The sequence below is a fragment of the Triturus cristatus genome, chromosome 1_1 (genome assembly GCF_964204655.1).
Source record: "Triturus cristatus chromosome 1_1, aTriCri1.1, whole genome shotgun sequence".
Classification (NCBI taxonomy): Eukaryota; Metazoa; Chordata; class Amphibia; order Caudata; family Salamandridae; genus Triturus; species Triturus cristatus.
This window is the reverse complement of record NC_140579.1, coordinates 992,553,659-992,577,864: the sequence shown is the minus strand read 5'-3', so window position 1 is coordinate 992,577,864 and position 24,206 is coordinate 992,553,659. Positions and strand designations below refer to the sequence as shown.

General features: G+C 41.4%; 1 protein-coding gene across 3 annotated transcripts in view; it reads left to right on the top strand.

Annotated features, from left to right (window-relative positions):
• The window catches only part of LOC146871423 (sodium channel protein type 4 subunit alpha-like), a 1,828,482-nt gene that overhangs the window by 794,242 nt on the left and 1,010,034 nt on the right, over window positions 1-24,206 (top strand). For all 3 annotated transcript variants that reach the window (XM_085651070.1, XM_085651071.1, XM_085651069.1), the window contains one exon: window positions 11,596-11,737. In XM_085651070.1, the coding sequence (XP_085507196.1) occupies window positions 11,596-11,737 (142 nt within the window). The remainder of the gene's footprint in view (window positions 1-11,595; window positions 11,738-24,206) is intronic.

The window sequence follows — 24,206 nt, the reverse complement described above, 5'->3', positions numbered from 1 at the left end:
AAAACCCTGTGTACACTTGGGATTGCAGTAGTAATTGCAGTGTACGACAGGAATCTATTGAAAAATTATGTCGTTTTTTACGAACCTATACTAAAAAAGTGTAAAACAAAAGATTAAGCTGTTGCAAGGACTAGACCCTTGCAGAGTGAGAAAACATACTGGTTTGCAAGGTCATTCTCTGGCTTGTCTTTCTAGGAAAGTTTGTCAAAGTGTTTTTCACCCTTTCAGAATGCTGGCAGTACATCATACTCAAATGCGGAAGTTAGTGAGAAGGTTGTATTATGCAAAAAGTCCAGCACTAAAGTTAAGTGAGTTGAACAGTGCTCAGTATCAGATGTGAAGCAGGTCTGTGATGATATTGAGTTTTGTTACTTTGGTCCTCAGCAAGAGAGTGAAGACACTGACACATTAGTAGAACAAAATGTTGAAGACAATGTACAACCCGTAATTACAGATAAATTTGAGGATAAAATTACAAAGTTTAAGGTAATTTCAGGTGAAAGACCAAATGTTTCTTGTATTTGTTGTCGGCGAAGTCACTATAAAAATCAGACTAGTGGTGTCAATCTGTATTTAAAAAGTGAAATAGAAGATAATGATAAGTAGATGGAATTTGCAACTTATTTGTTGGTAGAGGATTGTTTTGATTTGGGATCTGAGCAGCATATTTGCAAATATTGTTATAACAAATTAGATGAGAATAAAATGCCTGCTAGAGCTGTTCATAATAATCTAGAGTTGGTTGCTATTCCTCCAGAGCTGATAGATTTAAATACGTATGAGTCTATTCTCATACAGTGTGTTCACCCGTTTCAAGCTATTGTTCGTATGGAACCCAAAACAGGTAAATTACCTCCATCAGAGTTGCAAAGAGGATTGAAAGGAAGAGTTGTGTATTTACCGTTAGATTTAAGGAAAAATATTGAAATTATTGGTGTAGACCATGCAGAAAATGAGCCACTAGTCATTCTAGTTAATGGTGTTCCTACTAAGAATAAGAACATTCGGCAAGAGTTAGTGGATGTTAGAAAAGTGCAAAAGGCGTCATTGTATCTGTTAAAAAATAATGAGTACTATAGAAATGTGTTTGTTGGAGAAGAAGAAATAGATTTAGCAGAAGATACTGAAACAATAAGTGGACAAATAGAAAAAGTAGACATGTCCAGATGCGAAGAGATCTATGAACATTACAGTGTACATCCACTTCATTCCAAAGAGGTGATGGGGAATACAATTGAGTTGTTTCAAATGAAAAAAGCAACAGGAAGTCCCATGAGTGTATGAGAAGAGAGCTTGGAAGCTTGTTGTTTCCCGCAGTTGTTTCCAACAGGAAAAGGTGGACGATATGATGAACGTCCTGTGCAGATTCCTGCATCTGAATATCAGACAACAAGATTATATGCAGAAGATCCAAGATTTCGACAATGTATCCCTTATATGTTTCATCTTCTGTTTGAAAGTGACTTGTCTGGACTTTCATATGCAGTAAATCACATTTTAAAAACTGGAATGCATCTTCAAAATGTAACTGCAAAGGATTTTATGGATAAAGTGCATCAGAGAGAGGATCATTTAGAATCTCAGTTGATTAATCTGATGGCATGTCAGCGTGGGAGTAATGAATATTGGTACCGTCGACATGGAGAACTGAAATGTATGCTACGGAACTTGGGAACTCCTACATGGTTTGTTACACTAAGCTGTGCTGAGTATGCTTGGGATGATTTACTTGAATTTCTTCGAGAGGCAAATTCCAATATAAAAAATATTGAATACAAGACATCTGGAGCATTGTGCTCTTTGGATCCTGTCAATGTATGCAGATATTTCAATCATAGATTTGAAGCTATGATGTCTTTCATCTGCAATAAAAAGAATCCTTCTCTTGGAGAAGTTGTGGATTTCTTTTGGAGAAAGGAGTATCAAGCAAGAGGTGCTCCTCACATACATATGTTGTTATGGATCAAGGACGCCCCCAAATTTGGAACAGATTCAGATGAAACCGTTTTGGCTTTCATTGAAGATTATGCTACATGTGCTCTTCCCAATAGCAGAGAAGATAATAACTTAAAACAACAAGCCTTACGACGATTTCAGAGCCACAGGTGTGGAAAATACTGTTGACGAAAGTACAAGTCAAAGGATAAGTTCTATACCAAATGTCGTTTTGGATTTCCACGTCCTGTATTATCCAAAGGAAGAGTGAACAGTTTTATGTCAGCTATTCGACATACCATCACAAGAAAGTCTTCAAAAAACACCTACAACTTAAGAAGAAGCAAAGAATCAAAATACATAAATGACTACAATCCAGTTATTTTATCCATGTGGAACGCTAACATGGTTATTCAGTATGTTGCGGACAATTCCATTGCTGTTGCTCGATATGTAACGTCTTACATTACTAAATCAGAAAAGACTGAATTGAAAGAAATGTGGGAAGAGATTTCTCATGAGAGGACTCTAAGTAAAAAATTATACAGTTTCAGTTTGAAGATGTTATCGCATCGTGAAATTGGAGCATATGAATGTTCAGATCGGTTATCATCTGCAAGTCTATATTCCAAAAGTAGAAGAATCATTTGGGTGAGTCTAGGTCTTGAAGGAATGCGAAATCGGGTACTGAAATCTGTTCAAGAAATTGAATATTTAGCAGAAAATGAACCAGAAAGTACAGATATTTTGAAAACGAATATGTTGGACACATACTACCCAAATAGAAGTCATCATCTTGAGAACATGTGTCTCTATGAAGTGCTGCAAAACTACACTTTTAAACGGAATACTACAGAGAACATCAACAATGGAAAATATGCAGTTATTGGTTCCGAAGGATGTCTGGTGAAACAAAGGAAAGGAAATTTAATTAATCACAGGAAACTGAGTTGCGACACTACTGACAAAAGGGAATTTTACTATTTAGCCCTTTTACAAATGTTCAAACCATGGCGTTCAGAACTGGAATTACTTGGAGATTTTCCCAGCTATGAAGATTCATTTAATGCTTCTAAAGATAGCATACAATGCAGTGCTTTTGCAAATTATGTCAAAATGTTGAATGATGAAATTGATCAAGAAGCAACAATTGCAGCTGAGATTGCTAGAGACAGTTCTCAAGACAGTCAAAGTTCTGCTGCACTGAGTCAAGATCCACTAGGACAACCAATTGTTGAAAATGAAGCAGCGATTGCAATGAATGAGGTGGAAACAGCAATGTATCAAGCTCAAGAAGATGTAATACAGTTGGGAAACTTGGAAGAACAACTAAATGTTGAACAGAAACAAATATATCAGCAAGTTAAAGAGCAGATTGACCATGGATTACTTCATGAAAAGAGAGGGGGCTCATGTACATCATTTCAACCTATCCGAATGTATGTGAGTGGTCAAGATGGAACAGGAAAAAGTTTCTTAATTAAAGTAATTACAAGTTATCTACAGAAAACAACTGATTCACATTTGTCTTGTGTTGTCACTGCTCCAACTGGGTTGGCAGCACATAACATTAAAGGAATTACTTTACATCGTTTACTAATGCTGCCAGTAGAGCATGAGAACAAATTGGAATACCACAGGCCATCTGGAGAAGCTTGTTGTGAAGTTTCAAGAGTCCTGAAGAAAATGAAACTTCTCATTATTGATGAGGTGAGCATGGTCTCAAACTTGATGCTTGCCTTTGTGCATTTAAGAATGCAGCAAATTCTTAAAACAGAGTATGACGTGTTATTTGGAGGAAAACACGTCATAGTTTTTGGAGATCTACTGCAACTGACTCCGGTAAAAGGACAACCGGTATTTAAAACACTAGCCCATGAAGATACTAGAAAGTCTCTTGGCAGTGTTGGTAATGTGAACATTTGGACTCATTTTGAATCAAAGAACTGACAACACATATGCGACAGGCAAATGATGCTGAATATGGAAGTATTCTTCAAGATATAAGAATTGGCATTCTTTCAAAACAAGGAAAACAAGCTTTGGAGAGTCGATTACTTTGCAATGTCTTTCCAAATGAAAATGCAGTTCCTGCAAAAGTGTACGTGGAAATTGCTAAAAATAAATCAGTGATTTGCTTAATGCCAACACTGCGTGAGTGTTCCATATTCAACAAAGAATTATTGAAACTGGAAAATGAAGAAATTGTAAAAATGGAAGCCATCGATAAAATACTGCATGAAGGAATCACTATTATTTTGACGGAAAAGTTGAGATCAAAACTGGATTGTTTAGAAATAAAAAATATCCAAAACTGCTGGTTTAGAAAAGACACTATATGCGTATGTAAACTGTCGGGTAATTTTAAGGCGTAATTTGGATGTAGAGAAAGGTGTAGTTAATGGTGCAATGGGTAAAGTGGTGGATTTTGTGAATTATCAGAAAAAAGAAGGAATTGAATTTTTAAAAATTAAATTTGGTCAGATTGATGAAGTTAAAGAAATTGGTCGTTGTTCAGTTCGTTTTTTGCTTGTTAAAGATTTATATGTCCGTAGGAAACAATTTCCATTTTCTCTGGCATGTGCAGTGACTATTCATAAATCTCAAGGATTAAGTGTAGACAGTGCATTGGTGAACATTGGATCTACTGTATTTAAAGAGGGTATGGCATATGTTGCTTTGTCGCGAGTCAGAACATTATCTGGTTTGTTTTTGATTGATTTTGATGAGACAAAGGTTACTGCAGATGCAAACTGTGTAAAAAAGTATAATAGGTTAAGAAGGGCGTATGCACCAAATTTAGGTCAATATCCTGTATTTGAAAAGCGTGTGGTTGGTCGAAAAAGAAGGTTAGAGAATATCTGTTCTGAAGGTGTGAAGAAGGGAAAAGAACAAGATGTGATTGCAGGTAAAAAGAAATTGGACACTGTTGAAGAGATTGTTGGTTATCAGTTTGAAAATAGTTCTAGTGTCAACTGCTATGCTAATGTAGTGGTCAATGTTGTTTTTTATCTGGAAGGTTTGCAAGAACAAATTATGCAGAATCAGGAAAAAAGATGTTGTTCTCTGTTGCATTCGGTTTATGAAAAATTGTCAACAGATAGAAGTAAAATACAATCTGTTTCAGATGTTCGTAGTCTTTTGGATGTGTGTTCTGGTTCTACACAATTTACACAAAATATCCACCAAGATGCTCAGGAATTTTTAATGTATATGCTTACCATTTTTGAAAATGAAGGTGTAGAAATAGAAAATATTTTTGGCCTTTCTTACAAATGGGAACATCATTGTGAAAATTGCATTTATACATGTAGCACCAATGTAGACACTGAGAGATTTCTGTATTTAACATTACCAGACTGTAAATCAGTGTCTTTCAATAAATTAGTTAAAGGTGCAAATCAAAACATGGAGTGTAACCAATGTAAATCAGAAATGTTATCCACATTATTGTTAACAAAAAATGGAAAATACATAATTTTAATGATGCAACGTTGTACAGCTGACGGAAGAAAATTGGATACTTTAATAAAGCAATTTGTAACAGCACAACTATCAATATCAGGAAGGACTTTTGTAGCAATTGTAATAATTTTCCATGATGGTCCTTCCACCACATCTGGACATTACACTGCCTATCTAAAATGTGAGAAAGGCTGAACACTTTGTAATGATTCCCAGTTGGTTTTTAAACAACGTTTGCCTAGGGAATTACAAAATTCCTACCTAATATTTTTAAAGTCAAAGTTTTAGGAAGATAATTCACTCTCTGAGGAATTTATTATTATAATTTAATAGGACTACCATTGGACAATTTACATAAAGAAGGAGTGCAAAAATACCATTTGGCCTCAAGGAAAGGTATATTTTTTAATTATGGACTTTTTGGTGGTCATTGATTCGGTGAATATTTTAATGCGGCAATATTTACAGTTTTTATAAGTTAAACTTATAAAATGTTGTTAGCCATAAGCATTTTATATATCTGTGATTTGTATCTTGTGGTATTTTACTGAGAATAGTGATGAGTACGATTGAAATCACTATTTCTAGTGAAATTCAATATATTCTGAGAACAGCAAAAAAGGCAAACAAATTACTTTGTGGAAATTATGCTGTGTTTTTTTCTTTTGTTTCACAGATCCAAATTTTAAAATAGGCAATTTATATGAATTTAGATTGCAATGAAAATCTGAAAAAAATGTATACCATTTTTTATTGCTATTACTGTGAAGGTAAGTTTAACTAAGTCTCAATATGCAGAATGAGGAGGTCTGCAAGAAGCTACAAAGTTGAAACACGTTTGTAAAAACACTCTGTTTATACCTATGTAGTTTTAAAATCTGACCATAATCAGATATCATGTGACCTGCAAAAAAAGAGATTTTTAGGGGTTCATAATATTTCCCATTGTAGCTATTGGAGGACCGCAATCATTTCAATCATTCTTCTTTGAACATCTTTGCAGACAAAACTCTGTGCTTACCTTCTATCATTTGCAAGGAATTTTAAAACTGGAAATATGTCACTTGTTGTAACATAGTTATTGCGCAAGACACTCTTTCATATTTACAAAGAGAGGAAAAGGCACTCTGTGCACTTTTTATACTCCATGTAAATACAACCTCATTATGCACACCAGTTTGCGTTGAAAGGGTGTTCTATAAGTGTTGTTGTGCACGATTGTACTGAATACTCATAGAACAAGACACATGTCTAGATTTGTCAGAAATCATAAATCTCGATATGTGTGTGAATGCTGCACCATTCTAAAATTGGTGTAGGAAAGCACAACAAGGAGAATTGTTTTCATTTCTCCACATTTTTATATCTTCAATGCATGCTACAATGCTTAGCATACATTGAAGGTGAAAAATGCCTTTACTGATTGTTTTTGTGCAGGAAGGTGTGTCTTCCTGTACAAAAACAAAAAGCACATGACACAGATATCCTTGCACTATGGTGCAAGGGTGCCTGTGTCACCACATGGCTACAGTTTAAGCAGCCTTGCAGAGAGAAGCATAGATTTGCAACCTATTTATGTACATAAGTTGCATCCCTGTGCTTCGGAAGTACTACAGCACACTGTAGTTAAAGAGGTTACTGTGTGATGCTGCAGCTCATAGTTATACATTCACCATACGCTACTAATGCATTCATTCAGTCAATTACGTACTACACATACATTCATCTAAACTTTCACACACTAACAAAGAAATGTAGCTCTTTTTTTAAACCAGGAAAGTTAGTTCTTACAAGAACTTTTTTTTTCTTCTTCTTTTATATTTGGGGGGTTTCTGAACAATTTTTAAATTTTTTGGGTTTTTCTTTAAAAAAAAAACAAAAAAAAACAAAACAGGAGGAACCAAACAATGAACTTCAGGGAACAATATAAAAAAAATAAAAAAAAAATAGCAAATGTGACTTTCTTGCCACGACAGATCAGATCGATCGACTGCTCACCGTAGCACAAAGTCGCATTGCACTTAGTGCAGAGCACTTTTAAAAATTTAAATTGAGGACGGATGTCCAAATTTTGGGCCGATGGATGCACTCTTGAAGTGCTCGGCTGCGATGAGGTGGAAGGTGCAGGAGCAGGAGTGTCTCTCATCCGTTTGCACTCTTCTCGTGCAAGGTTGTTTGGATGAAGGGTCCTTGGGTGCTTCATCATACTAGCCATGCCGCACGAGTATTTCTTGTTAGGATCCCCTCGCGACAGCACTCTTTTGCAAATCTTGCATGTGACCAAGGTGGCATTGGTCTTATTCTGCCCCTCGGGAAAAGTACAAAATTTCCACACCACTGAAGAAAAACGTTCTTTGCGTGGTGCCTCCTCCAAAAATTCATCCTCAGATGTATGAGGAGATGCAGGTGATGCCTGCTGCCCTGAAGCCATTTTTAGTTGAAAAAAGTTAGAGCTAAGTGTAAACTTGGTCTAAAAAAATCTTCTTCTCTGCAAAGAGATGCTCCTCCAAAGAAGGTCCAAGAAGAATGATTGAATTGGGTGGGGTCTTTCAATAGTTAGAAGAGGAAGTGTAATGAACCAATCAAATCTCTTTTTTTGCAGGTCACATGGGATCCGCGCACCCTGCGCATACGCAGCATGCACCCAGAGCGCATCCGCGAAATTGAATTAAAAAAAATTATAGGTTTAGATGTAAAAATATATTAGTTTTAAGACTAGTTTAGAGTTTGTCTTCAATTAATATTCACATGAAATACATATATATATGTTTTTTTAAATGTTAAATATTTTGCGGGATCTGCGCACCTAACGCGTCATAGACGCAGATGACGCATCGCGGAAGCGCATAAATGTTGCGTTACGTACATCGAACGTGTCGCGTATAGGCTGTGAGTCGCGTACCTGTCGCATTGCGATCGCGCACTAAAGACGTACCCAACGCATACCATGCGTGGATGCTAACGCGTAGGGATCGAGAACGGTGCGCATAGGGTGCGCGGATCCAAAAACATGGGAAAAAAATATATAAAATAAAGTTTTGAACATATATTTAAAGAAATATTTTTAAAAATATAAAAAAATGTTTGAAAAACAAATAATATTTTTTAATTTTTAAAAGAATTAATTAAAAAAATACATTTAAAAAATGGTGATAAAGAATTTCCAAAAAACATAATTAATGAAATTGACACACTGAATTAGAAAAATATAGAAATCCAATGAAAATCATTAAACATGATATCTTTAGAGATAAGTTATAGATAGGAATTAGCATTTAAAAAACCTTTGAAATTCACTGAAAAAAACATAGGTTTCATGCACGTTGTAGTTAGGAATTGGCATTTAAAAAACCTTAGAAATTCACTAAAAAAAACATAGGTTTCAGGGGCGTTATAGTTAGCTGGACATTTCCCTCGTACAAAACCCTAGAAATTCCCCTGTTATAGTTAGTTCAGCTAACTATAACTCGTGCCCCGCAATGCACTGCTGATGACGTCACATATTACATCACTCATGACATGGTCAGTGATATCACTGATGACATCGCTGATGACCTCTCAAATGACATCACTGATGACATCATCGATGTGATAAATTAGTACATCTTCTCACACCCTAATATAACCTTTGATACACCGACTCAAAAATTCAAACGGCCATTTTGACAACCATAGATACTCCAATACCAATAACTACACACCCACTCATTGACTTTTAGGTCTACATACATGTCCACTCACTCACCTGTACAGTCACTCATACTTACAGTCACTCTGTGCATTTATATACCTATATAGACACTCACACACCGCCAATCATCCATTGAGGTACTGACACATCTAGTCAGTCATGCAAATAATTAATCCCAGTCCAATTTACTCACCTATACAGTTAAACACACTCAAGTTCACTTACTCATAAAAATACTAACAAATTCTGTGTCTTCCTGCAGAAACATAAACGGCACATGACACAGATATCATTGCACTATGGCGCATACAGCCACTCCCAAAATCACACACTCTCACATATAGATAGTTATATAGTCTTACACACATATACACTGCGTTTCACATATGTAGTTACTGACACATGTACAACTGAGATATACATTCAATCACTGACACACCCATACGTACAGTCACCCAACCATACAGTCCATCACAGATGCACTCTTAAAACCATGCACCCACTGAATCACCCACTCACACATCTAGTCACAGAGTCACACACACCCTACCCACACAAACACTCTGGCACCCATACAGATACTCAGACAACCAATCAATAACCCATATAGACACTCATATAGCTATTCACAAAACCATGCAGCCACTTATACACCAACACACAGACACATACAGACATTCACACAGTTTAGTCACTAGTCTGCAGTAAGATACATTTAATGACTCACTTATAGACTCAGTTACGCACCTAGAAAATCACCCATTCACACACTTGTACACCCACTTATTCTTCAACAGGCCTTTCCCTATATATATTAAACATAATAAAACTGTTCAGAAACACATACTCAATGGATGATGTCATCAGTGATGTCTTCAGTGATGTCACTGACCATGTCATGAGTGATGTAATATGTGACGTCATCAGCAGTGCATTGCGGGGGCTCGAGTTATAGTTAGCTGAACTAACTATAACAGGGGAATTTCTAGGGTTTTGTACGAGGGAAATGTCCAGCTAACTATAACGCCCCTGAAACCTATTTTTTTCAGTGAATATATATGTATATTTGTGATCCAACCAAGAGCCCTTGAGCTCTGAGAGGGAACATTTTAAATGAATGATGGTCAAAAGTGCGAGCATTAGCGAGGCTTGACAACCAGATGGTGGGCAGTGCATTGCGTTCCCTCTCAGAGCTCAAGGGCTCTTGGTTGGATCACGTTACTAAGAACGGCTTCCCTTGGCTGTGGAGAGGAGAACCACCTTCACCTTTGACTAGAAGCAGTCCGGGTCAAAAGGGCTTCTGAAAGGAAACTTGTTCCAGTCTGTGAAGCATGCACTGCCGATGTGAGAAAACAGCGCGCAAGTTTGACATTCTACCTACTAAAGGAGCAATAATCTTGCAACCAACAGGGGGACGGAGCCCACTCAGGTTGATACACTGAATTCGCCTCTTCTGGACTATGATTACCAGCATGCTGCTGGTTGTCCTGTGAACGTGCCATGCCCACTGGGGGCGTTCTCTCCTACAATAAAAGGTCGGAAAGTAAGAAGCGGCGAATAGCTTTTCCCCTTGTGCAAGTCCATGAATAAGGGGCGTTACTGCCTTGAAACGCGTCGGACATGGTTTTTTAATGAATGATGGTCAAAAGTGCGAGGCTTGACAACCGGATGGTGGGCAGTGCATTGCGTTCCCTCTCAGAGCTCAAGGGCTCTTGGTTGGATCATATATATATATCCAACAGCAAGCATGACTCTATTCAGAAGAATGAGACAATTTATTGGAATAATGCAACACCAAACGCGTTCTTTAAGCGTTAAATAATGAGTACTGATAAAGTAATTTATGAATGTGCAACACAGATTTTGTCAAATTCAAGGAAATTATGCTTTTGTTTTTCATTGCTCAATGTGTCATTTTTACAAACTCTTCCCCATCCCCCAGAATTTAGACTTTAATGGTGATAGCCTTCAATAGATTCCATATGTTACATGTAAAGTGGTTAAGTGTGAACACCTATACATTGAACAACAAGTAAGGAACTTGGTAACAGTAACAGGGCTACTTATTGCATAATGTGTGGAATGATTAAGACAATTCTTTACATAAGAGGTTTAGACAGTGAGGGTACTGTGCCCTGATGTGGTTGGTCAGCAGTACCAGATTTGTGGTTCCAGGGTTATACTGCTACCAAGGGCAATGTCCGTCCCAACTTAAACAGTGTCAGTACTGTATAAGTACTTCTAGTACTAGCAAGGTGGTTGCATATAAGGAAGGGTCATCCCACACATCTAATTTAATTCCTGACTCACAACGTCCTGGTTTTAAATTTCTAGTTTTATTCCCCAGGCCAGAGTTTCTGTCTCTTCATGTAAATCGTTGTATCCTTTCTGTTGATGGGTAAAACAATAGAGAACTTATAGAAGAAATAAAACAATCAGGTTACAATATATAGTTTGGCTCCAGTTTTGGGTCTATTAAACTCATTCATTTGCTCTCATGATAGGAGATGCCCTGAAGGTTATGTGTGCATGAAAGCAGGAAGGAACCCCAACTACGGCTACACTCACTATGATTCCTTCAACTGGGCGTTTCTTGCACTCTTCCGTCTTATGACACAGGACTATTGGGAGAACTTGTTCCAGCTGGTAAGATGTCTCATTTAATTTCCTGTTGAATTTCATTGGTTAATTGGTCTGTTACCGACCTACGCAATGCATTGTATTCTGCTAAATTTACGTTACAGGTCCAACAGCATCAACAAAGTTAAGTCAATGAAGTACTCAGATGCTGTAGTATTTTCATGGAATTGGTACTCAAGATTTTTATGCCGGAGGATAGCTAGGCTTTTTCCTGTTAGCCCTGCAGTATGATGGTGCACTATTGAAGTAACTTATAACATGACATAATAGGTCTAATGCACAGATAGCTTTGCATTTGTAAAGTCTGTGCAACTGACTTAGCAAATGCAAAGTCTCTTTTCGCAAAGCCGGAAGGACTGCAAAGTCAATACAATCATTGTCAAATGCAATAGGTTTTGCCTATGTGATTATTAATTTTTTGTAAGTTTTAGCTTGGTAAGCAGTTGTGCAATATAAATGAAAAACACCATAAAAGTGTTGTGTCTTGTTTTCGGCATCTGCGAAATCTGTTGGTTTTATCAATGTTCTACAGCAGCGCTTATCCATATTGGAAACATGAGGCTGCAGTAATTTGGGAATAGTGAAGGTGATGGATAACGGCAACATATAACACACTTCTAGGCAAGGGTGCAACTTTGTTTGCATGTGTATAGTGTTCAGGCCCGACAATATTCAATCACACGAAACAAACGAAAAATTAAAGACACAGGAAAAAAATATGAAAAGAAAAATTCTGTAGACATTTTTTTGTCATCCAACATCTTTTTAGAATGCGTAAAGTCCTCAAAGTTTAATTCAGTGAAATGGCACCTGCACCCCAACTCCCTTCTAATGAATGGTATAAACCGTATAGCCACATGTCTTGATTTCACAACCTTTTTTAATTACAATTCTGATGCCCTTTCTGATATAGCAGATTAGCGACATTTGGCTGTCCCATAAAAAGTTACAATAAAAAGAACTGCAATTTTCAATAAGGAACTTGCCATTCAAGGATGGGGGCATTCTGTGTATTTACTGTATGCTTCTTCATCATCATCTTGCAGTGTTTCTTTCGTGAGAGGTTCGGAAGAAGTGAGCTTGAAGAGGTTAATGGTGGTGAGGTGTCAGTCGCAGAATCCCATGTTTGACTAAACCCCCTTCTAGAAAAAATGTAAACTGTGACCAAGATGGAAAAGGCGTAGTTTAAATTGTATGTTTTTAGCTGCTGTATCTGCTGGCTGTGATTGCACTGTTTGCTTCCATAGAACAGTAGCTGTGCTCGGTGTTAGGGTCACGCAGTAACTTTATTTCTGTCTGATGACAAGGGTGCATCTTTGTTTACATAGGCATTGTGTTCAGGCACGGATACAGCCACTACTGTTTCCTTTACAGTGAGCCTTTGACATGCTGCAACCAGCAATAGCCCGGGCTCTTAAAAGTCAATTGTAGAAAACATATAAGGACAAGATAAATAAGCCACTCTGCCATCTCACCTTATATTTATTTAATGGCTGGGGCTTCGCAGTAGACACTACCAGCAGCCGTAAACCACAGTTCCATATGACAGGGGGGCCATGTTGAGGGGGTGTTTCCGAGGTGTGGGGGCAAAGTGACCCAGCCGCGATTGCAGAAGGAAGGGGTTATACTGAGGGTGGTTTGAAGGGGAAAGCGTTGAGATGGGGCTTGTGAGGTGCATCAGCAAAGTGACCTAGCCGTGATTGCAGAAGGAAGGGGAGGCGGCAATGAGAGGGGGTTGAGGGGCCCACATTGAGGGGGGTATGTGAGGTGCGGCAGCAAAGTGACATGATTGCAGAAGGAAGGGGGGCCACAGCAAGGGCGGTTTCTGCAGTGCGGTTGCTTGCTACTGCAAAGTGCCTCTGGTTTTGCACTCTGGGCAGGTAGGTGGTCACCAAGCTTTGGAGTTTGAATAATGCAGGGGGTTCAAGGGTGCACACATGTCAGAGATCTCTGAGGACTTTACTGAAAGCTCGCGGCTATGCATGAAAACATTTTCAGAAAGGTTTTAAAGAAAGGTGTGTCTTTGTGAACTGAAATTGTGTCGCTCTTTGCTGGATATCGGTACAAGAGCATCGTTCTATGCTGGAAGTCTTGAGGTTGAAAGGCAAGCGCTGTGCAGGCAAAACATAAAAATAAATTCCACAAAAGTTAATTAAAATAGTACTTGGGCCACAGGAAACTGATAAGAGAAAGACAGAAAATAGTATGCTATATCCAATAAAAACGGAGGAAAAGTAAGTGGCAAGCTTAGTAACCAATGAAAAGCAAGGGTGGGATGTAAGCCCCTTTTAAGATTTATATTAAATACAATACATTTCACAAGTACCGCACAAATGCTGTGCAGGCGAAACCTAAAAAGGAGATGCATAACAAAATTTGCAATTGGATGCACTGCAAATCCTTTTGCAAACTGTTGCGGTAATAGCAACCCGAATCGCACTTTGTAGTTCACAAAAAAACAGTCAGCCACAAGCACCAACAACTGTGAAAAAATTCTCTAAAAGAACCTATCAATGTCAACAACAGTGAAAGAATGTGCAAACTGTATCAAACTAACTCCTTGTGCACCAAAAGTGGCCCTTTTATAGTTATAGCACAAAGAGGCTGGTTGTAGTGCAATGTTTGCACTGCACTATGACTATTCTCCCTGTTTCTGTGTTTGTTTTTCAAATCGCGCGCAATACACACAAAGTGTTCACAAAAAGTCACAATTTGCCTCTCTGATACACATTAATGGTATGAGAATTGAATTGTGACTACTTGAGAACACTGGCGACTGCTAGGATGAAGCCTACATTGGGAGCAGACCTCTTACTTCGAATTCAGTATGGTCTGTCCCCTGCCTTGCGTCTGTGCTCTTACAACCAAGTACAGCCCTTTCAGGCCCAGATCCAATGCTATCACAAGGCTCCCCACCTCAACCTCCTCTCGCTCTCTTTTGTCCACCTTCCATCTCTCTGTCTCTTATCCTTCTATTCTCTCTCCTATCTCAACACTTCTCTACCTCTTTGCCCTTTTCCGCTTTCTGGGCTTTTTCTCTTTCCTTTCTCTATATTCCCTGTCAATTTCTTGAGCACTTCTCACTCTTTTCTTGCTGCTTCCCTTGCATCTCTCCTTTTTAATTTATTCCTTGCTGCTGTTTATGTGCATTTCTAATTCTTCCTTTTCTAGGCATCTATGACTCATTCTCATTCTCATTCATTGTTTGCCTGCTTTTCTGGGCTTTCCCCTTTCATTCTTTAACATTTCTATCTATCTTTTTTACTCAATCCTTTGGGCCTTTTTGCCTCCTTTAGCCTCAGCCCGTTTGCCCACTCAAGATGCTCAAGGAGATTTTATTTTTATTTATTTATTTGAGGTTTTATATAGCGCGAACATGACCCGTTAGGGTATCAGAGCGCTTTACAGGGAAAAATATGTTACGTACAGAATGGCATAGGCAAAATACAAGGATGGGGGTTAGGGAAATGACAATGTGGGACAAAAGCCAGAGATGTATACAATAATCAATACAGTTCCAAAATCAGTGAGTGACTTGATTACATTAGGACAAACGCAAGAGATATATACAATAAACACTATAGTTCCATAATCAGTGAACGACATGTAAAAAGAGAAGACCAGCAATTGAAATAACAGGGGACAAAAGAAGGCGAAAGGCGGAGAGAACCGGCAGAACAAAGGAAGGAGTGAGAATTGTTACACGGAGAAGGCCAAACAATAAAGTAGATTAAGCACAGAAACAGACCAAGAAAAAGGTGGCATGCGCAACAAAGGAGAAATTTGTTCATTAGGAAGGTTTTAGCTTCTTTTTTGAAGAGCACCAGAGAAGGTATTCTTCTGATGGAGGAAGGAAGCAAGTTCCAGATTCTTGGTGCAGCCCCAGAGAATGCTCGATTATGTTTTTACATTAAGGAAGCGGTGTGGCTGGAGCACCCAGTCTCTGGTGGACCAGCAGTTTCTGGATCTCCCAGATATCACAATTTTCTGGGCAAGATATCACAGGGAGTTCGTGTACAAGGCTTTGTGAGTGATGCAGGCCAGCTTGAGTTGGATTCTGCCTTCAAGGGGAAGCCAGTTCAAGGCCTTCAGATGTGGTGAGATGTGGTCAAATTTTCTTGAGCCAGATAAGAGTCTAGCTGCTGCATTAAGGCAGGCTGTTAGGAGGGCTGTCGAGGTCTTAGGTAGGCCAGATAGTGTGGAGCAGCCGTATTCAATTCTGCAGATAACTAACGCCTGCACTGCGGTTTTTAGGTCGGCAGTTTCAAGGAAGGGTTTTAGTTTTCTCAAGTAGCTCAGATGGAATCTGGCAGTTTTGGCCATGCGGTCCAAAGTAATCCTGAGAGATTAGGCAGAATCCACTATGGTAGGGGTGCAGTTGAGTGCTATGATCGAGTTAGTCCATTCCAGGATGTCATTGGATTTCTTTGGGGGGGAGATGAGAAGGAACTCCGTTTTTTGGGCATTTGGTTTGAGCTGGTCGTTGGCGAGCCATTGGACAGTCAGTTTCAGGGCATCATTTAGAAAGGTGATCTCCTCAAGAGAGGATATTTTTAATGTATATCTGAGTATCATCAGCAGACCTGTGGAAGGAGATGTTGGCCGTGCGAAGAATTTCAGCTAAGGGTTCAAAGTAGAGATAGAAGAGGGTAGGGGACAGAGAAGAGCCTTGCGGGACACCGATGGAGATCGGGGAGGGAGCAGAAAGGTTGTTGTTGACAAGGAATCTCTGGGTGCGGTTCTGGAGGAAGAAACCAAACCATTTGATGACGGTACCGCCTTGACCCATCCTGTGTTCAAGGCGTTCAAGAAGTTTCTCGTGGTTGACAGTGCGAATGCCGAGGAGGGATCCAGAAGGATCAAAAGACAGGTTTTACTTTGGTCAAGGGCTAGGAGGCTAGGAGAGCATCGTCTACAATGTGAAGAACAGTAGTTCTCTTCCAGGGGATCCTCAACAGTCATAAGCACTAGAATATTCCCGCCCATGCGCGGGACCCCGGAAACACAATCATATATGTGACAAACATATATGTATCTCCATATATATATATATATATATGTGTGTGTGTGTGTTATATATATATATATATATATATATATATATATATATATATATATATATATATATATATATATATATATATATATATATAATAAAAAAGCAAATGCAGCCTTTCATAACCAGAGCTGAATAATGCTGTAAGGACTCCCCTGTATATCATAAACAATACATTAAAAACCAGGGAAAGACCACAGCAAAGCATGTTTGAAAACTGTTTTAATGCTTAGCACTTAGCACAATCTCTCAGATAGGACTGAAAGCATTGACAGCTCACAGGCTGCATTGCAGAAAAACATAGCCTAGAAAGTCTGAAAAGCTAACTCATAGCAACATAGAAATAAACTGGCACCGTGCCTTTAAGGCAGCCATGACCCCTAGCTTCCCATTATGCCTCAGGGGTGACAGTTAGGTCAGTTGTTCTTTCCGGCTCCTTCAGGCAGGACCCTGGTTACACAGCTCCACTTCTTTCTGATTTTAGTCAGAAATAATCTTCAGTCTTCTTGAAAAATGTGTCTTACTTCGAAGTTTTTCAGCTTGTCAAGTAAGGTGCTGTCTTTTTCTGACAGATTTTGGCATTTTTTCCACTCCAAAATGCCCTCTCTTTTTGACCCCTGCCCTTCTTGTGGAGAAAAGGAGGCCAGGTCAGACTCTCATGCAATCTGTATTCTTTGTCTACCTAAGGACCATGTCCCCAAGACTTGCCCTCATTGCCAGTCTTTAACTAACAGAACTCTAAAAAACAGAACGTATCCGTCTTTATGGGCTGGTAGAAAAGGATAAATCATCTTCCAGAGGCAGGTCACCGGTGAGAAAGGGCTCAAAGAGGGCCAGATCTTCTTCTAGAAGCAAGATTCCTCGCTCTTCCTCTTCAGCGTCGGGCTCGGCGCTGAGAAAACTACCACCGGTGGGACATACGTCCAAGAAAAGAACACAGACATACAGGTGCATCACTTCAGTCGACGTCGAAGAGTCGTGAGCCTCCGCCGTCGTCAACCCGGTGACGATCTGCATCGAGGAGCAGAAGTCCACCGCCGTCGTCAACTCGGCGACGATCGGCGTCGAAGAGCAGAAGTCCTCTGCCGTCGTCAACCCGGCGACGATCGGCGTCGAGGATCGGAAGCCCTCCGCCGTCGTCATCATCTATGTTCGGTGGTGAAGGCAGGGAGCCCTCCGCCGTCGTTAATCCAACGACGACCGGCATCGAGGGGCGAGAGTCCTCCGCCGTCGTCAACCCGGCGACGATCGGCGTCGAGGATCAGAAGCCCTCCGCTGTCGTCAACTCGGCGACGATCGGCGTCTAGGATCGGAAGCCCTCCGCCGTCGCCAACCCGGTGACGATCGGCATCGAGGATCAGAAGCCCTCCGCCGTCGTCAACCCGGCGACGTTCGGTGTCGAGGCGCAGAAGCCCTTCGCCGTCGTCAACCCGATGGAGATCGGCATCAAGGCGCAGAAGTACTCTGACGTCGTCTGCGGGGCATTTGACGGCGAAGAACAGAGTCGACGTCAAAATCGGTTCCAACAACTGGCCGAAAATCGATGTCGAGAAGGTCAAGGTCGCCGTCGAAGGACTCCGTCAGAGCAGGTCATACGCTCGACGTCGAGACCCACATCAGTGAGGTCTGGAGAAGGTTTGTTAGTTTTAGTGACAGAATCAGCGTCACGGCACTCATCCTCTCATTCCTTGAGACGCCCTTTAACGCATTCACCATCTGCTTCCCCAGAGCGACATTCAGGGAGGTCGCGACAAAGATCTTTCACATCACAGGAGGGCTTCCCCTTCTGTTCACTTATCTCCAAGATGGCTTCTTCCCATCCATCACTGGAGTAAGAATCCGGCAGGAGCATCACGACGAGAGGAGGAATACACCAGTCCAATCCACAGATCGCCTCTGCAAAGATTGGTGCAAGAGGTGGATAGATCACCTTCAGCTAGACTTCAAGACCGTACTGGCAGATCGCGAGAGCGTAGACCTTCTGCTTCCCATCACAAAAGGAGAAGGTCTCCTACATGGTCTTCCTCCACCCGCTCCTCTAAAAGGGACTATTCAACCACCCTATCGGATAGTCCTCAATCAAGAGTGTCTCCGATAGATGGCATAAATACGTACCATGAGGTGCTTCAGAGAGGGGCTCAGAAGCTGAACATTGAGATGTCGAACTCCTCAGGTTGCAACAACCGTGATTTTTGAGACCCCACATCAGAGATCTGCATCTCGACCGTTGCTGCCTCTAGTTCCTGGGCTTCTGGAAGGATCCCTTGTAGCCAACCAAGTGATTAGCACGGCAGCGGATGGTGCTACGCTGTCGGCGCGTTCTTATGCGCATGGGATTTGCGCTAGGAGGTCTGCCTGGTTAAGACTAACAGCTCTTAAGCCAGTGGCACAACAGAGGATCCTTAACCTCCCTTTTTCTGGCTCCTCCCTGTTTGGCACCCATACCGATGAGGACATGGCTAGGATGAAAGCCGAGTTAGACACTCTCAAGGTGGTGGGATTAGACAAGAAAAAAGTTCAAGCAGAGATACAGACCCAACCAGCGCAAGGGCTACCAACAGAGGGTCCCCTCAGTGGTCCCAAAACAAAAATCAAGGAATGTCGCAGTTCCAAAGCCGTAAGTCAAACAGAGGTAGAGGAGGTCATCAGCAGCAGTCCTCTACCACGCCTAGATCAGCAGGGAAGCAATGAGCAAGAGCTTCCTCTGGCGCCGTTGCCCACTCCAGTGGGAGGAAGTGTTTCACATCATCTGAGAGAGTGGTGCAGCATAACAAAAGATCGTTGGGTGCTCAGTATACTACACAATGGATACGCACTATGTTTTTGTGTGTCTCCAAAGGACATCCCTCCGAAAAGATCTCGTCCTCACCAGCTAAAGTTACTTCGACAGGAAGTGGTAACCCTTCTGCGAAAAAAGGCCACAAAAGAGGTTCCTCCTGCTCAGCGAGGGAAAGGAGTTTATTCCAGGTACTTTCTTGTGCCAAAAGGAGATCAAGAGCACAAATTCAGACCTATTCTGGACTTTCGATCGCTGAACAAAGTCATCTTGAAGGAGAAGTTTCACATGTTGGCGCTTCATCAAATATGTCCACATCTGCAAACAGGAGATTGGATGTGTTTGCTGGACCTCCAAGATGCGTACTTCCACATACCTATTGTTCCACGTCAACGCAAATACCTATGATTCGTGGTCGGCAGCAAACACTACCAGTTCAAGGTCTTGCCCTTCGGGCTGAAATCTGCCCCACGAGTCTTTACCAAGTGCATGGCGGTGGTGGCGGCGGCCCTACACAGAAAGGGTCTGTTAGTTTACCCTTACTTAGACGATTGGCTCCTGAAAGGGCCGTCCCCTCAGCAAGTAAGGAGCGATTTTCAAGTCTTTCTGAATCTACTCCGTAGGCTGGGTCTTCATGTGAACATGGAAAAATCGGTTCACCGGCCTACCCAGGCGATCGATTATTTGGGCTCCACTCTGGATACAAACATAGGAAGAGCGTTTCCTTCGGAGAAGAGACTTTCTTCAATGCAGCAGAAATGCGAGGCACTTCTCGGGCAGCTCGTCCAACGGTCCGGCAAGTGCCATCTCTACTAGGATCAATGGCTTCTTGCATATTTCTCATTCCCAACGCCAGGCTGAAAATGAAACCTTTGCAACAGGACCTAGAGGACAAGTGGGACCAAGCATCAGGTCACTGGGAAGACCGAATTGTGCTTTCACAAGCAGCAATGTCATCCATTCTATGGTGGACTCGACCAAAGAACCTCTTGGTGGGAGTCCCCTTCCATCAACCAGTTCCGACACAGTCCTTGGTAACGGATGCATCTCTACAAGGTTCGGGGGCACACATGGATTGCCTACAGATGCAGGGACGGTGGTCCATCAAGGAGCAGTCCTACTATATAAACATGTTGGAGCTGCGAGCAGTCCATCTAGCTCTGAAAGCTTTTCAGCCCTCAATCATGTCCAACTTGATCATGATCCAAACAGACAACACGACCACCATGTATTACCTCAACAAACCGGGTGGTACGTGCTCCCGCCCGCTCTCCCTGGAAGCTCAAACGATATGGCACTGGCTTCTAGCCCGAGGCCTCTCCATCACAGCGGTGCACCTTCCAGGGGAGCGAAACGTGCGGGCAGACACACTCAGTCCGCACTTCGAAGATCAGCCAGACTGGGTGCTAAACGACGAGGTAGTGGCAGATATTTTCCTTCAGTGGGGGCAACCTTCCATAGATTTGTTTGCGGACGACCAAAACAAAAAATGCCACGCCTTCGCATCCAGGTTCCACCGTCCAGGGACGAGGTGGAATGCGCTTTTGATGGATTGGTCCGGAATACTTGCATACGCCTTTCCTCCCCTGTCTCTAATTCCGAAGGTGGTGTCCAAACTCATCCGATCCAGTATGACGATCTTGATAGTTCCGGACTGGCCTCGTCAGTGGTGGTACCCAGACCTGTTACAGTTGTCGGTGCGCCCTCTCAAGAGACTACCTTACAGATCGGACCTGCTGACCAAGATGGACGGGAAGATTCTCCATCCCAACCTTCCCTCACTGAACTTGGCAGCATGGCTCCTGAGGTCCTGCAATATGGACACTTGAAACTACCGCAGGACTGTATGCACATCCTAAAAGAGGCAAAGAGACCTTCCACGAGGGCGTCATACTCTTTTAAGTGGAAGAGATTCTACTTGTGGTGCACACGTAATCATTTAAATCTTACTACAGGACAGGACGAGGTAATTCTTCCTTACCTCCTTTACTTAGCCAAAGCTGGTTTAAAGTATTCCTCGAACAGGGTACACTTGGCGGCCATTACGGCCTACAGAAAGTCTCCCAACCAGCCTTCCTTTTTTCAACTACAGGTGGTTAAGGATTTCCTACAGGGGTTGAAGCAGGTGTATTCCCCTGTTCGGCCTCCTTCTCCACCTTGGGAGTTGAATCTAGTCCTCTCTAGATTGATGGGTCCTCCTTTTGAGCCCATCCATAAGGCCACGTTGCAGCATTTGACATGGAAGACTGCTTTCCTAGTGGCGATAACATCAGCGCGCAGATGAAGTGAGATCTAAGAGCTGTGTGCCAAAGAGCCATATACTATTTTTCACCACAACAGGGTAGTGTTAAGGACTCACCCTGCTTTTTTGCCAAAAGTTGTATCTGATTTTCATGTTAACCAGTCAATCTCCCTACCATTCTTTTTTCCCAATCCCGCTACTCCTGCGGAGAGGTCACTCCACTCCTTAGACCTGAAGAGAGTGCTCAAGTTCTATTTGGAGGAAACGAAGGACATAAGGAAATCAGATCAATTGTTTTTAGATTATGGTTCCATGAGGACAGGCTTTCCAGCTTCCAAAAGGTCCATTTCGATATGGATAGTGTCCTGTATAAAATTGGCCTACCAGTTGGCAAATAAACCCCTATTGTTGTCGCCTAAAGCACACTCCACTAGGGGGAAAGCGGCTACAATAGCTTTCTTGCATGATGTTCCAATCGCAGAGATTTGCAAGGCAGCAACCTGGAGATCTGTACACACTTTCACAAGGCATTATTGTCTTGAATCCGATTCCAGAGCGGATACTCAAGTAGGCCAAGCCTCCTTGAGGAATCTATTCAGATAAGATATCTGGGTTTTCAAGTTTGGTTATCTGAGCTTGATTATTAATTACTTTTTTCCTTGGCCCACAGGTGGAAGAGGTGAAGCTCGCTATTCTATTCTAGTGCTTATGACTATTGATGAGGATCCCCTGGAAGAGAAGGATTAGTTACTTTACCTGTAATCCTAGTTCTCTTCCAGGGGTATCCTCATCAATGTCATAAGCAACCCTCCCGCCTCCCCGAGCAAAGGAACCTTGTTTTTAAGGAATTGTCAACTCTTTGTGTCATGGCTTTTAAGTCACCGCAAAGAACAACTGACCTAACTGTTACCCCTGAGGCATGATGGGAAGCTAGGGGTCATGGCTGCCTTAAAGGCACAGTGCCAGTTTATTTCTATGTTGCTATGAGTTAGCTTTTCAGCCTTTCTAGGCTGTTTTTCTGCAATGCAGCCTGTGAGCTGTCAATGCTTTCACTCCTATCTGAGAGATTGCTCTAAGTGCTAAGCATTAAAACAGTTTTCAAACATGCTTTGCTGTTGTTTTTCCCTGGTTTTTAATGTATTGTTTATGATATAGAGGGGAGTAATTAAAGCATTATTCAGCTCTGGTTATGAAAGGCTGCATTTGCTTTTTTATTTTTTATATATATATATATTCACTGAAAAAACCATAGGTTTCACACATGTTATAGTTAGCTGGACATTTTACTGATAAAAAACCAATGAAATTCCCCCGTTATAGTTACTGTAGGCAACTATAACTCACGCGACCGCAATCCTCTGCTGATGCTAATACTGTATTTAGACACTTATTTGCCCATGTCTTCTTCCATTAAATTTTAGCTATACATATATTACAAATATTTTTTTTTCATAAAGACACATATGTCATCAGCAGAGGATTACGGTCGCGTGAGTTATAGTTGCCTACAGTAACTATAACGGGGGAATTTCATTGGTTTTTTATCAGTAAAATGTCCAGCTAACTATAACATGTGTGAAACCTATGGTTTTTTCAGTGAATTTGTACGGTTTTTTAAATGCTAAGTTACTTTACGCCATTTGTGGCGTGCGCGCCCACTTAACGCATTTCGTTCCATGCGCGCACGGTGCGCTTCGCGCACCGTGCGCGCACAGTGAGCACGCGGTGCGCTTCGCGCACCGCGTGCCCACATTACGCTAGATGGGCCATGAACGCACGATGCGCTTCGCGCACCGTGCGCACATGGAGGACATATGAAGAGCAAAGTCTTAAATCTGCTTTTCATTTTTTTATTTTTATTTTTTTTACCGTACGCTTACCGTAAGCTTACGGTACGCGTACCCCGTGATTTTTTTTAAAATCAATAAATGTTTTTTTTGTACTTTTCTGTCCTTCTTTGACCCCCTTACAAATGTTAGGGGGTCTGTAACTCTCCTCATTGCCCCCTTTCCTTGTTTTCTCTGTTTTTTTTCTGAGTGAAACACACAAAATGGCGGCCGCCGCTTCCTGGTTTCGGCCGATTCGAATGTTTACTAAGATCTATGGGCCAATCAGAATCTCCTTCGCGCACGCCATGTTTCTTCCGTACGCTTACCGTAAGCTTACCGTACGCGTACCCCGTGATTTTTTTTAAAAATCAATAAATGTTTGTTTTGTACTTTACAGTCCTTCTTTGACCCCCTCACAAATGTAAGGGGGTCTGTAACTCTCCTCATTGCCCCCTTTTCTTGTTTTCACTCTTTTTTTTTCAGAGTGAAACACAGAAAATGGCGGCCGCCGCTTCCTGGTTTCGGCCGATTCGAATGTTTACTAAGATCTAAGAGCCAATCAGAATCGCGCT